Genomic DNA, 14105 nt, shown 5'->3' with positions numbered 1-14105 from the left:
ACTAAAATAAAACTTTGCTCTTATACCCCATCACTTCTTCATTCAGGGCTGGGCATTAACTCGGTTGACAGGGCTTGATACCTAGCCCTGAAAAAAAAAAAAAAAAGTGTTTTAGGGCTAGGGCTGGGGCTGGGGCTCAGTGGTAGCACACTTGACTGGCACGTGTGAGGCACTGGGTTCGGTTCTCAGCATCGCATATAAATAAATAAAATAAAGGTCATCAACAACTTAAAAATAATTAATTAAAAAAGTGCTTTACACAGCATTAACTGGGGATCTGCCATGGACAGGGCTCTAGCAGACACTATCAGGGTTTGGCTTGGGTCCCTTCACCCTTTTCACCTGCACCTGGTCCCCAATATGATTAGATATTTAAATAGCCAGCACCAGTGTCTCTGTCAAAGGACTGTCCTCGTGCAACAACTGGGCACATGGAGGGCAGAAGTATCTTGGGGTGTGCATTTTTGCCAATCACAAACTGCCGTTAACCCATGACTGGAGGGGTGACAGCTCCCTTGTTGCTGATGGACACGACTCTGAAATGTGCCCTAGGTTGTCTTCATTGCTCCCCTGAGGAACGGGCCTAAAAAAATTATTCTATCACCACTGGACTTTGAAATTGCCTGCAAACGTTTCCTAATGAATCATTTTCACAAGGATCCTCATTTCGAGGTCTGTTCCTATAAACCTGGGACAGGCCTCATAGACTTCTGCTCTGCCTTCCTCTGTTGCAAGGGCACAGGCTGGTGCTACTGTGGCCATCTAGGTGCTCTTCACAGCAAGCATCCGACACTGGCCTTTCATGAGGCCTAGTAGTGGTGCCTCAGAGAAGCCTTTGGAATCCCTCTGCTCCATGGCAATGCCTCCTTCCCAAAGATGGAGCACTCTGGTTCACATCAGTTGTGCTCGAGACTGCAGCTGTGCACCCACAGCCTCTTTCAGCCTCTTTCTGCCATGCAGTCCCTCGGGGAGGGTCCTTCCTAAATGGCTCAAGCCCCACATCCGTCTCACAAGTTCCCTGACACTCTTGCCCTGCCAGGCCACTAGGCATAGTTTGATCAACTAATAAATGGGACAGGTGTTAGCCATCCAATTCTCCTCTCAAAAAGCACAGGTGAGACTGGTGCAGTCCCAGTCCCTAGGTTCAAGCCCTCATACAAAAGGAGAAGGAGAAGGAGAGGAAGAGGAAGGGGAAGAGGAAGTGGACGGAGAGGAAGAGGAGGAGGAGGAGGAAGTGACTGAGGAAGAGGAGGAAGTGACTGAGAAGAAGGAAGTGACTGAGGAGGAGGAGAAAGTGAGGAGGAGGAGGAGGAGGAGGAAAAAGAACAGGAAAAGGAAGGGAAAGGGAAAGGAGAGGAAGAAGGAGAAGGAGAGGAGGAGGAAGAGGAAGAGATAAGTCTCTTTCTTCATGATTACTATAATCCTCCTGAACACAGAGCCACAGACTTCCCTAAAACCCTTCCTGATCCTCTCATGTGCCAGGCCATGGGGATCCCAGCAACAGCTTAGCTTTATCATCCAGCCTGGTAGGAAGATGCCTGTCTCAGCCTCTCGAAGACAACTAGTCTCTGCAAATGGTTCCCTTGGGACTCTGTCACCTGGCTCGTGAGGATATGAAGAAGTATCCCCTTTCTCATTTGGAGAGAAAACAAGTTGAATCCCTCATTGCATCTAAGAACTCTCTTAAAGTCATCTCCATCAGAGACCAACAGAGGAGAAAATTCGAGAATGGGGATCAAGGAAGATGGGAGAAGCGGGAAGGAGAGGTTCTGGGGAATGAAATTGACCAAATTGTTATGCATTTATATGAATATATCACAATGAATCCCGATGTTATGTATAATTATAATGTATGTACCAATAAAATTAGTTTAGAAAGAGAGTTTAAAAACTCTCCATTGGTGATTGTTTTGCCCCCTTTTAGGCCTGCCTAGATGAATCCAGAACCCAGCAACTCTATATTTTTGTTCTGTTCTGTTTCACGTTTTAAGGTTTTTAAAATAACTTTTATTTGTAAAAAGTAATTCTTGATTTTAAACACATGGCCACTACCAACAGTCTTTCTCAGTTTGGGGAATTCAGCCAAATTTTTATAAAAACAGGAATAGTATCATTTAACCTTCTATTTCATCCATCATTTTTCTCAGTTCCTAATTGGTCCTGCCAAGATTTTAATCAGACTAATCTGTTTTGGAAATGTGTTTCTGTTTAGAGGATGAAAAGATGAGTTGACTTGGAGAAAATATTTGCAGAATACAAATCCAACAAAGGAACAGTATTTGGTATATACAAAGAATTCTGAAAACTCAACAGTTAAAAAAAAATTAGAGGGGCTGGGGTTATGGCTCAGCAGTAGAGCATTCGTCTTGCACCTGCAAGGCCCTGATTTCAATCCTCAGCACCCATAAGAATAAATAAATAAAATTAAGTTATTAATAAATAGAAAATGGGCAAAAGGCATGAAGAGACATTCTACTGAAGAGGATACAGAGATGTACAATAATCACGGGAAAGATGCACACAAAAAAGAGATATAGCAGCTCGTGCCTGTAATCTCAGCTACACCAGAGACTGAGGCAGGAGGATTGCAAGTTCGAGACCAGCATGGGCCACTTAGTGAGACCCTGTCCCAAAATTTAAAAAAAAAAAATTAAATGGGCTGAGGATGTACCTCGCTGGTAGAGCATTTGCCTAGCATGTGGGAGACCCTAGATTCAATCCCAAATACAAAAGGAGGAGGAGGAGGAGGAGATCATTAGCCATCAGGGAAGCTCATATGAAAACCACAATAATACATCACTACATGCCTATCAAAACAAATAAGATTTTAAACAATATTGACAACAACCAAAGGCAGGGTAGAGGTAGACAAACTGGATCATTAATATACTGTTGGTGAGTATAAAATGGTACCACAACTCTGGAAAACAATTTGGCAATTTCTTCTACAACTAAACATGCAATGATTATATGACCCAGCAATTGAACTCTTGAGCATTTATCCCAGATAAATGAAATTTTATGTTCACACAAAACCTGGTACATAAGTTTTCATAACTTATTTATTTGCAAAATTAGCCAAAAATTAGAACCCTCTCAGAGGTCCTTCAATAGGCAAACATTAAAAGACATAAGTACTCCATGCCTTGGAATACTACTCAGTGATAAAAAGGAGTGAACTACAGACACGTGCACCAACTTAGGTAAATCTCCAGGGAATTAAGGTTGAATGAAAATAAGCCAATTCAAAAGGGTGACATACTATATGACTCCATATATATAAAATTCTTGAAACTACAAAATTATAGAAAGAGAGAACAGGTTTGTGGCCACCAGGATTTAGGAACTTGATGGGGTATGGAGCAGGGAGTGGCTATAGGTGTGGATATAAAAGTCAAGATAAAGGATCCTATGGTGATGGAAATGATCTGTATCTTATATCAATGTTTATATTATGGTTGTGGTATTGTGAAATATATTTTTATGATGTACAATATATATTTCAAGGCCATTGGGGGAAATTAGGTAAAGGTTACATAGGATCTCTCTGTATTATTTCTTAGACCTGCATATGAGTCTCCAATTATCTAAAATTTTACTAAATTATCTAAAGTTTACTGTTTAAAATGGGTTTTAACCAAAGAACAAGTAATCCAACCAATAAATGGGCAAAATGAGCTGAACAGAATCTTCTCAAAAGAAGTACAAATGACCAATGAATTTTTGGAAAAATGTTCATATCTTTAGCCATCAGAGAAATGCAAATCAAAACTACAGTGAGATTTCATCTTCCCTAGTCAGAACAGCTACTATCAAGAAAAGAGAAAGTACATTACATGCTGGTGAGGATGTGGGAGAAAAGGAACCTTAATCCACTGTTGGTGGGAATGTATAGTAAAACAGCTGTTACAGAAAACAGTATGGAGGTTCCCCATAAAACTAAAGATAGAGTTACCATATGATCCAACTGTACCATTCCTGGGTATAAACAAAGAAATGAAACTCAACCTACAAAAGAGATACTTGCACACTCACATTTATCAAAGCACTATTCACAATAGCTACGTTATACAATCAGCCTAGATACCCATCAATAGATGGATGGATAAAGAAAATGTGGTATACACACACACCGTGGAGTACTATTCAGCCATGAAAGCAAAAATCATGTCATTTGCAAGAAGATGGATGGAACTGAGATCATCACGTTAAATGAAATAAGCCAAATTCAGGAAGACGAGTATAGCATGTTTTCACTCATATGTGGAATCTAAAATAGAGAGAGATGTGAAAATAGAAAGGGAATTTTTTAGGGAAGGGAAAGGAGGACAAGGGGGAGGGGTGGCAAGAGAGGGTAGAAGTGAGGGTGGATACAATCACAAACATTATACGTGAAAATAAACAAATATGGCAACTACTGACACAGAGAATAGTTAAATAGTATGTGGCATATCCATACCTTGGCATTCTCTTCAGCCGCTAAATTCAATGAGATAAAACCTTAAAGGTAATGAACAATGTTCACAAGACGTTGCAGAGTGAAAAATTAAGCTATGTTATTATTTGGTGTAGCATACATGGGTGTACACAGAAAATGTTCAGACAGATCACTCAGAACTAGTTAACTCTGGGGAGAAGCAGGAGGGAGAGAGGAAAGTTGTGTGTGTGTGTGTGTGTGTGTGTGTGTGTGTGTGTGTGTGTGTAACAGTATATATTACTTTGTCATTTTAAAATGGGGGGGTGCTGCTGGGGATGTTGCACAGGGGTACAGTACTTGCCTTGTATGCTCAAGGTCTTGGGTTCCATCCATAGCACCATGAATACAAGTAAAAATGCAATCCTTAAAGATATGTTCAAGGTCAGGTTCCAAATGGTCTTGGAAAGGGACATGTATCAACTGTGGAAATGGTTGGAGACGCCTTGTGTTGGATATATGTCTAAATCTGTTTGAGGCCCCAAAGGAGCAGCCATGCTGAAAGGGGTGGGCAGGAGTCTTACTGAGCCTTCTCCCCCTGGCAAACATTTCCCCTGGAAGCTGAGGTTGGAGCAGGGGTGTTCTCTGCAAAACCCAATTTGGGGAGATCCCAAATGCAGAAAAAGTTTCTCCTTCAGGAACTCTAGGAAGCTGGGGGACCCCTCCAACCCATCGAAGTGCCAACCACTGAGCCTTTTTTCTCCACATCTTTTCTGTCCCCTCCTCAGCCAGGGTCCCTGGGGATTGGTGTCAAGGAGCAGAGCCTAGAACTTACACCCTACTCCTCCAGAATCTCCTCTGTCCTGTTTCCTTGCATGTGCATTCCCCAATCCCAAATAACCGGGCTGCAAAGAGTTTCAAGTATTTATTTCTACTCCATTGAAGCCACTGAAAATTGTAATAACTACAACAAAGAACTGTGGAAAGAGGCAGGCCCTCAGCCTTCCCAGGATCTGAAACAAACCACCCCCTTTTCTACTTTTCTTCAACCTCTCCCCATAACCCAGACTTGCTTTTTCCTCCTTTCTGTAGAATTCCCAGTAGAGAAGCCAGGGTCGGTGCAGGGATGGGGTGCATGTTAAAGATGTGCTGGGGCCAGGCTTAGTCAGTGATATTCCGCTTCATCTCACACGCCCAGCGGTTCACCTCTAGGCAGAAGTTGTCGTTCCAGCGTCCATCCCTCAGGAGCTCAACACAGTCTTCACTTCTGCCCGGCTCATGGCCCTGCCAGTTGTCTGGCTGAGTGATAGCCCAGTTCCTAAGAAGACAAGACAAAGCCCAAGATCTGACCGGGCCACGTCCCAGCAACCCTGCCCCCACCCCCAACTCCAGAAAAACACAGCCTTGGAGGGGTTCAGGGCAAGAAGGTGCAGCCTTGGAGTCAGTCAGTGGGAAAGGAGAGGGTTGAGGAATTTGGTCCCCAAAAGGACCTCAGGGAGTCTGTTAGGGCCAAAAGCCCTGTGGCTGTCCCCAAGGCAAACTAACAAGGGGATAGATAGAGGCCACTTACCTATAGCTGTGCCTGTAGTCAGTTCCATCCACCCATTTCCAGGAGCCATCGCTGTCAGTGAGGCCTATCCAGATATGAAAGGCGCCTGTGTGTTGTAAAATGAATTTCTGGAAAAGCAAGGGGGGGTGAGGCTGCTAGTTCCTTGTTCCTTGGACCTTTTTCCTTCATCCATGCCGGCATCTGTGTGCCTCCCTCAGCCTTCTCCAGCCGATCTGTCCCCACGGAAGAAGCATCAGTTCCCGACACCACCGTTCCCTGGGTTTCCCCCTCTGTCATCGGAGCTATCGTCAGTGAACACTCACTGGGCTAAACTTTGTGCTTAGTGCTTTCCAGGGACTATCTCATTGAATCCTCAGAAGCTCTCTAAGTTGGGTGCCATGACAACTCACACATTGCAAGGTAAGTTGTTAGAGCCCAGAGAGCCAATCCAGGATCTAGTTTGTGACCACTGTCCTCTAGGTCCCACCCCATTCCCATTATATCTGCTATTCTGACTCTGGTTTGGTCCCTGTCTTCTTCCCTCAGCCTCAGACTCATGGAATTCCTATTCCTGCTCTCCACCAAGACCCCCAAACCCATTAAGGATCTTGGTTTCACTTGCCTCTCAGGTTTAAATGCCCTTACTTGTTTCTGCCTGCCATCTCCCACCTCTTGGCATCAATGGCTGCTCAACTATGAACCCCCCAGGGCTCTACCACACTTCTAGACTCTTCCTTAGGTTAAAAAGACAAAAAGAAACCTGATGATGGAAGCTCCTGACTGAGCCTGAGTTCAAGGTTTCCTCCTGCCTTTGGGAAGCTTGGCCTCACCTGCTCCTCTCTGGAGTTGATGACCACCAGGTGGGCATTCTCTAGCTGGCAGTACTTGTCTGCCTCAGACCAGGTCTTCCCAGCACTAGAGAACCAGTAGCAGCTGCCTTCATGTTCCACCCAGTTAACGGGACAGCATTCTGTGCCTGAGAGGACAGGGGCAGAGGGAGATGAGATCTACCCAGAGGGGACAAACACAGTGAGACCGGGCATGCCCTGTCCTTACCGTTGCTCTGGAAAAATGCCATCTGACATGTCAGGATACGCAGATCTAGTGGGAAGTGCTTCAGGTGAAGGAGCAAGGTGGCATGATCTAGGGGGACAGATGGACAGACAGCAGTGCAGTAGACATGTGGGTCCCCACCTGCCAGCACCAGGCACAAGAATCCAGCTGTTGGCTGGGGATGCATGCACACACACACACACACCACACAACCCTCCACACTATACACACACCACACATACAAACACACCACACCACAAACACATACACCAGACATATCACACCACATACATACCTAACACACACACAACCTACCACACATACACATAAAGCTCACACATAGCACACACACACATACCACACACATACAAACACATACCACAATCCACACACACATCACACCCAGTGCATGCACACCACACCATCCACATACTCAGGGAGGGCCTCTGACCTGCTTTTAGGTCCTGCTGATGTTTCTCCAGTGTGGCTCCCAGGGATGACACCTTGTCACCTGCACTGTCCCCTGAAAAGAGAGAAGCTAAGTGGTTTCTCCTCTGTTCTGCCTGCTGACCATGCCTCCAGCCTCACATGCCTGGGCATCAGTTGGGGACCATCACCTTGTCCAGGATGTTATGTGGTCTACCACCTGAACCCCTTAGGCCACCCAGGCTCCCCACACCACCAGAGAGACTCAGGACACTGCACTGAATAAATTCTTTCACTGGGTCCCCATGTTCTTGCAACCAAGCCCCACTCAGCAAACACATCTTGTTGCAAAGTCTGACTCCATACCATTCTCTGCCCAATAGCCCCCGCCCCACCAATTAGCTCACCACATGCTAGAATTGTCCATAAGTCCCAAAATGTGCATTGTTCTTCCTCATCTCCGGGCTGTCCCAGATTCTTCTCTCCATCACTAACCTCTCTCTTCTTCACCTACATGATCTGATTCATCCTCAGGGCCCCTCAGGTCAGGGGCCAACATCCTTGGAAGCCTTGCCCAACTTCTTGGGCTGGGTTACCTACCTCAGTCTGAGTCTGCACAGCCCCTAACCATGTCCTTATTGCAGACTCAGCACAGAGCCTGGCAAATTTCTCTGGATAAATTATCACCAACCAGCCAGCCCACTCACCATGGGAGCCCAGAGCCTGGATCTCCATCAGGGTGCTGGAGGAGAAATTGCTGAAAGATTCTTTCAGGGTCCGCAACTCTGCTTGCAGCTGTGTGCCTTGTCAGGAGACAGTGGGAACAAGATGGAGTGTGGGCTATGTCTGCCATCACTATCCGCATGACTGCCCCTCTCTTCACCTGTCACTGCACCATGATTGGTCCCATTGTTCCCCCATCATCAGCCCCCATTCGCACCCTGTGCCTGCCCCATGCTGCCTCCACCTCTTCTCAGCTCATTGCCCCCATCACTGCCCCCGACATTGCCCATCAATGTTCCACACCCTTGCCTTCTCCCTGCCAGCCCTGTGACTCTCACTTTGGGACCCAATTACACAAACAGCCACCAGCAGCAGGATATTGAAACCCAGGGCGAGCAGATTGAGATAGAGCCTGGAGCAGAGGCGCTGTGGAAGGGGCTGGGGAAGACGTGACCCTGTGAGAGAGAGAGTGTCATGAGCCAGGCATCCAAGGGCACAGAAGTCTGAGGAGACACAACCTGGTTGGGGAAGAAACCAGGTGGGGGACGGTGGGACATTCAGCAGGTTTTGACACTAGCATTGAGGCATTGCACACACATTTGCACCCCTGTGAAAGTGTGCGGCATGCACATGCCCCTACACAGGTGCACACAACACTCATGCACATGACACAGTACACACATCAGCTGTGTGCAAAGCTGAGATCTTGGACTTGGAATAGGGAGACACACAGGCATCGGGGGGAAAGATCTGGCCTTTTTAGACACACACTCTAAGAAAGTAGGCCTATGAATGGTTTCCCCTCCTGCCCACCTGCTGGAATAACCTGCAGATCACCTCTGGCCTTAGTCTCTGCCCTTCCACAGCCCCTGTCCCTTCCGACTATTTCCCTAGAGGCTGGGCCCTGTGTTCTCCTTAAATTCAATGACTGCATCCCTCATACGAGTCCAAACCTGGAATAATCCCTTCCTTCCCAAAATTCCACTAGGATCCTTCATTCCAGGTCATTCCACTCCCCAAGGGCCATTCCTCATCTTCTCAGACTCATATCCTCTTCCCCCAATTCCCACTACCTTTGTCCCCCCTGAAATCCAAGTTCTATTGTAAACACTCTCTCCTGAGCCCCCATCATCCCACAGTAACCTCTCCCACCCCTTATCAGTCTGCACCTGACTGCACACTCACATACACACACACACACACATTTTTCATTACACTCTCACATGCACACACACTCATTAACACATTCTCACATACTTTCACATACTCACCTATTGATACACACACTCTTACACCTCCTCACACACATAGGGACACTGACACGCATGTATTCACACCCCCACATCTTCATGTGCACAAGCTGGCCTGCCCCACTGCTGTCTCTCCAGGTCCAGAGGATGACGGTCCTCCCAGCCCTGAGCTCCTGCTTTTGCACCATCCACCTACACTCACACACTTCCTCTTTTCTGCCTTGGACCCTGCCTCTGTGGACCTCCTTCTCTCCTAGGCTAGGGAGGCTCAGTCAGAAAGCCAGAATCTTCCTTTTCAGGTCATCTCTCATCACCATCCTGAGTTGGACACTGACCCTGTGAGCGGCCATCCAGTACTCTAGACCTTCTCACACCAATGAATGTCACCTTCCTCCACTGCAGCACACTCAGAGCCATCTTGGCCAGGAGAAGCTATGCCTTTGAGGCCTCTACTGCCCACATCCCCTCAGCACAACCTCTCCTGCCTCTTACCTCCCTGTGGGGAGAGAGAGAGAGAGAGAGAGAGAGAGAGAGAGAGAGAGAGAGAGAGAGAGAGAGAGATTATGGCACTTGCAGGTAAATGGATGTTTTCTCTGATTAGTGGATGCTGATCTATGAAGGGGGAGGAGCATGGGAAGAATAGAGGAACTTTGGATTGGGCAAAGGGGAGGGTGGAGAGGGGTTAGGGGGGTACGAAAAATGGTGGAATGAGATGGACATCATTACCCCCAGGTACATGTATGGCTGCTCGAATGGTGCGTCTCTACACCTTGTAGAATTGAAATGTTGCGCCCCGTTTGTGTACAATGAATTGAAATGAATTCTGCTGTCATATACAACTAAGTAGAACAAATTAAAAAAAAAAAACTTAAAGGTCAGCAGGTGGAGTTCTATTGAAATGTTAAAACCTATAGTATTAACTACTAGAACTGTTCATTTTAAGTAGGGTGAAATAGTTATAAGTGGGATGGTCGTAGGAGTGATGTTATTGGAGATGCAGATGCCAGCAAAAATGCTGCCAATTGTGAGATGTTTTATTGAATTAATCAATAAAAAGTTATTTTCATTAATATAAAAAAGAATATGTCCCCCCCGCCCAAGTGTTGGAAACTTGATCCTCAATGCAGGAGTGTTATGAGATGGGGCCTAATGGGAAATAGATTAATGCCATTATTGTAGAACCAGATTCTTTATTAAAGCTTCTCTCCTGCTCTCTCTCTCTCTCTCTCTCACCCTCCCTTTGCCCTTCCACCATGGGATAAAGCAAAAAGAAGGCCCCTCATTAGGTATAGCCCCTCAATCTTGGACTTTGTAGCCTCCAGAACCATAAGCCAATAAATCTCTTCAATTTAAATTACTCAGTTTATATTTGTTTTTTTTTAAGGGGGGTACCAGGAATTGAACTCAGGGGCACTCAAACACTGAGCCACATCCCCAGCTCTATTTTGTATTTTACTTAGAGACAGGGTCTCACTGAGTTGCTTAGCATCTCGCCATTGCTGAGGCTGGTTTTGAACTCTTTTTTTTTTTTTAAAGAGAGAGTGAGAGAGGAGAGTGAGAGAGAGAGAGAGAGAGAGAGAGAGAGAATTTTTAATATTTATTTTTTTTTAGTTCTCGGTGGACACAACATCTTTGTTGGTATGTGGTGCTGAGGACACAACATCTTTGTTGGTATGTGGTGCTGAGGATTGAACCCGGGTCGCACGCATGCCAGGCGAGCGCGCTACCGCTTGAGCCACATCCCCAGCCCTGGTTGTGAACTCTTGATCCTCCTGCCTCAGCCTCCCAAGCCACTGGGATTACAGGCGTGCACCACTAATTTGGTTTTGTTTTGTTTTGTTAGGGTGGGAGTTGTACCAGAAATTGAACCCAGGGCACTTAATCACTGAACCACATTCCAACCCTTTTATATATATATTTTTAATATTTTTAGTTGTAGATGGACCCAATACCTTTATTTAATTAATTTATTTTTATGTGATATTAAGAACTAAACCCAGTGACTCACACCTGCCAGGCAAGTTCTCTACCACTGAGCTATAACCCTAGCCCTATATTTTTATATTGAGACAAGGTTCAATCCCCAGTATAATAAAAAAGAAATTGCTTTTATTTTCAAATTTGTTGAAAACTGTACACATGAAAACTGCCAGGAAGAGTGGGAAGCTGTCAACAGTAAAACACGACCTCTGGTGAGGAACCCTCTCCCAGGCAGCAGGGGCTGCGCCACCTTCCCTTCCCCCTCCTCACTGTCCCTTGGTCTGTTTGGACGAGCTCCCTCTCTGGACTTTCTCCAAGCCTCCTGCTCAAACTCTGAATCCTCTCCCTCTCAGAAGATTCAACAATCCCCAAAGTTGTTGTTGCATGTCCTCTCACCCCAGGCTTTGTGTGGGCCCTGGAACTCTGTCCCCATGGAGTCTACCACCCAGTGGACAGGCCGGCCAACACAGGTCCAGGGGAAAGAGAAGGCATGGGTGGGACACCTACCCCTTCTGCCCACTTCTGCCCTGCCCAGCACCAGTCCTTCCCTCCCAGCTTCAACAATGTAGGGTCTCCTCCCAGCCCAGGCTGGCCAATCCTCTCCCTGAGCTTTGAGTCCCAACCCCTCTTGTCTCCACAGAACCCAGCTTCATCACCAGCATTCACACAGGACATTTTCCTCTGTCCCTGGATCCTGCCTTTTTGCGTAGAACCCCTGAAATCTCTATTGCTTTAAAACATCTCAATCGCTTGGCGTCTGTATTCAAAATTTGCTAGAGGAGGATGGGGATTGTAGCTCAGTAGTAGAGCGCTTGCCTAGCATGTGTGAGGCACTGGGTTCGATTCTAAGCACTGCATACAAATAAGTAAAATAAAGGTCCATGGACAACTAAAAATATATTTTAAAAAAGTTTTTTTTGCTAGAGGAGGATCCAGGCAGGAGGCCTGCAGGTAGCAGGAATCTCCCAGGATCTCTTCATGCTGGTTTCTCAATCTACCCCAACTCACCCCACCCCCACCCCCACAGTTCTGGCAGGCTCTGCATTACTTGTACACACACACACACACACACACACACACACACACGCATGCGCACAGCACCCATCTGCTTGGGTGAGAGAGGAGGGAGGGAGCCATCTCCAGGGATCCCCATACCTCTGGGCCCCTACCCTTGCCTATGGCCTTCTGCAGACAGAGATACCATCAGCTCACACCTAGAGGGACTAACTCAGTCCCTGAAGCAAATGAGACAGAGACCTCATGGAGACAGAGAACAACTGGCAGCTGAAATGGGATGCAGGTGAAACCCCAGAAACTGAACACTTGCCTTTCCAAAATGGATTTTCTGTCCTGGGATTCTGCCCTTGAGTGCCTGGCCCCTCACCGCCACTGAGCTCATGGTCATTTTCTTCAGAGTCCAGCTGCTGGATGTCTTGAAATTCCTTCTCCATGATGTACCCAGGGCTGGTGCTGGAGCTGGACCTGGAGTTGAGGTTGCTATTATGGGTTAGAGCTGGGGCCAGGCTGGGGCTAAGATACCAATTTGTGTAGAGGCTGATGGTGGTAATTGAAATAGGGCCTGAATAGGTCAAGCTGATAGCTTGGGTTGGGTCAGAGGTTAGAGACGAGTCAGGGGCAAAGGTTTGAAATACTGCAGGATCCTGTCCCCATTCTCAGGGGACCGCTTGGCCCTTGACCTGGCCATGAACCTTTCCTCCATATTCTCAAGGACCAAGTCACCCTACATCTTCTCATCAGCACCCACTGTTCCTGCACTAGAGTCTCCTTAATCCCCAAAAGCCCAGCCCCACCTGCCTCCCCCACCTTGGTTACCTGTTTAAAGCATGGAGAACTAACTGGCTCCTGCAGGCAGCCCAAGCCCCAGGGAAAAAGAGGGGTTAAAGCCAGGAGAATTAGAGCAAGCTGGTTCTAGATGAAAGGGGAGGAGGGGCCTGGCCCACATAAGGGCCTTGAGCCCTGTGTGTGTGTGAGTGTCCAAAAGATTCTAACTTGGCATCTCCTCCCCTGGGACTTTGGACAGTAAATAGAAGAGGAAACAGTTGGAACTCAGACAACGAGTGGTGGGGGCAGAGGGACACAACCATCTCTGTTCTCCTACCCAGAGAAGAGGGTCTCCTGGTCCAACCTCCCACCTTCACATTCCAGTCACCCCATGGCACCATTTGGGAGGGGGAACCAGACCTGTAGAGACAGGGACACAATGGCAGTTCCCCCTTGTCCCTCCTCTTTTCACTTCCTACTTCTGAACTTCCCAGAACTGTTGGTGTCTCCAAATATCCCTGACCAGGTCAAGTACCCTTCCCTGCTCTTGCTCAATCCAGCCAGTGACCCTGGCATTCAAGCCCCAGGCCCCAGGCTCACTAGCCCTGTCCTGACCCACTCACTCTCCAGGATTAGTGAAGTTAAAGATGTGGAAACCACAGAGGTCAGAGGAAGGAGCATGACAGAAAGCACTCTCTTTGGGGCAGGAGGAATTCAACCTCAGTAAGTGCCTTTGGTGGCCCAGCACTGTATCAAGCTGGAACACAAACATTTGTCTCCAAGCAGAACCACTGCTCTAAGTTATCTATAGGTGTTAACTCATCCACCCTGCACCACGCCCCCGTGAGACGGACATATTTGTTATTATTCCCAATTCACAGGGGAGGTTAATGGTGCTTCAGGGAGGTTAAGTGCCTTGCTTCAGGTG

General features: G+C 46.9%; 1 protein-coding gene across 2 annotated transcripts; it reads right to left on the bottom strand.

The window, feature by feature from the left end:
* Positions 1-5355: 5355 nt before the first annotated feature.
* On the bottom strand, positions 5356-13361 carry Asgr2 (asialoglycoprotein receptor 2). 2 transcript variants are annotated; one of them, XM_026390593.2, is made up of 9 exons: positions 13229-13361; positions 12723-12892; positions 8504-8620; positions 8150-8245; positions 7468-7539; positions 7020-7106; positions 6794-6939; positions 5985-6091; positions 5356-5732 (listed from the first exon to the last, which is right to left on the bottom strand). In XM_026390593.2, exons 2-9 carry the CDS (start codon positions 12844-12846, stop codon positions 5576-5578), a joined length of 906 nt encoding a protein of 301 aa, XP_026246378.2. In that variant the 5' UTR covers positions 12847-12892; positions 13229-13361; the 3' UTR covers positions 5356-5575. The 2 variants fall into 2 exon arrangements, with proteins under 2 accessions (XP_026246378.2, XP_026246377.2); XM_026390592.2 differs by having other exon boundaries at positions 12723-12877.
* Between the last annotated feature and the right edge of the window lie 744 nt (positions 13362-14105).

This window comes from Urocitellus parryii, chromosome 7 (genome assembly GCF_045843805.1).
Source record: "Urocitellus parryii isolate mUroPar1 chromosome 7, mUroPar1.hap1, whole genome shotgun sequence".
In the NCBI taxonomy this organism is placed as follows: domain Eukaryota; kingdom Metazoa; phylum Chordata; class Mammalia; order Rodentia; family Sciuridae; genus Urocitellus; species Urocitellus parryii.
The sequence above is the reverse complement of the archived record's forward strand: the minus strand, read 5'-3'. Positions and strand labels throughout refer to the sequence as shown.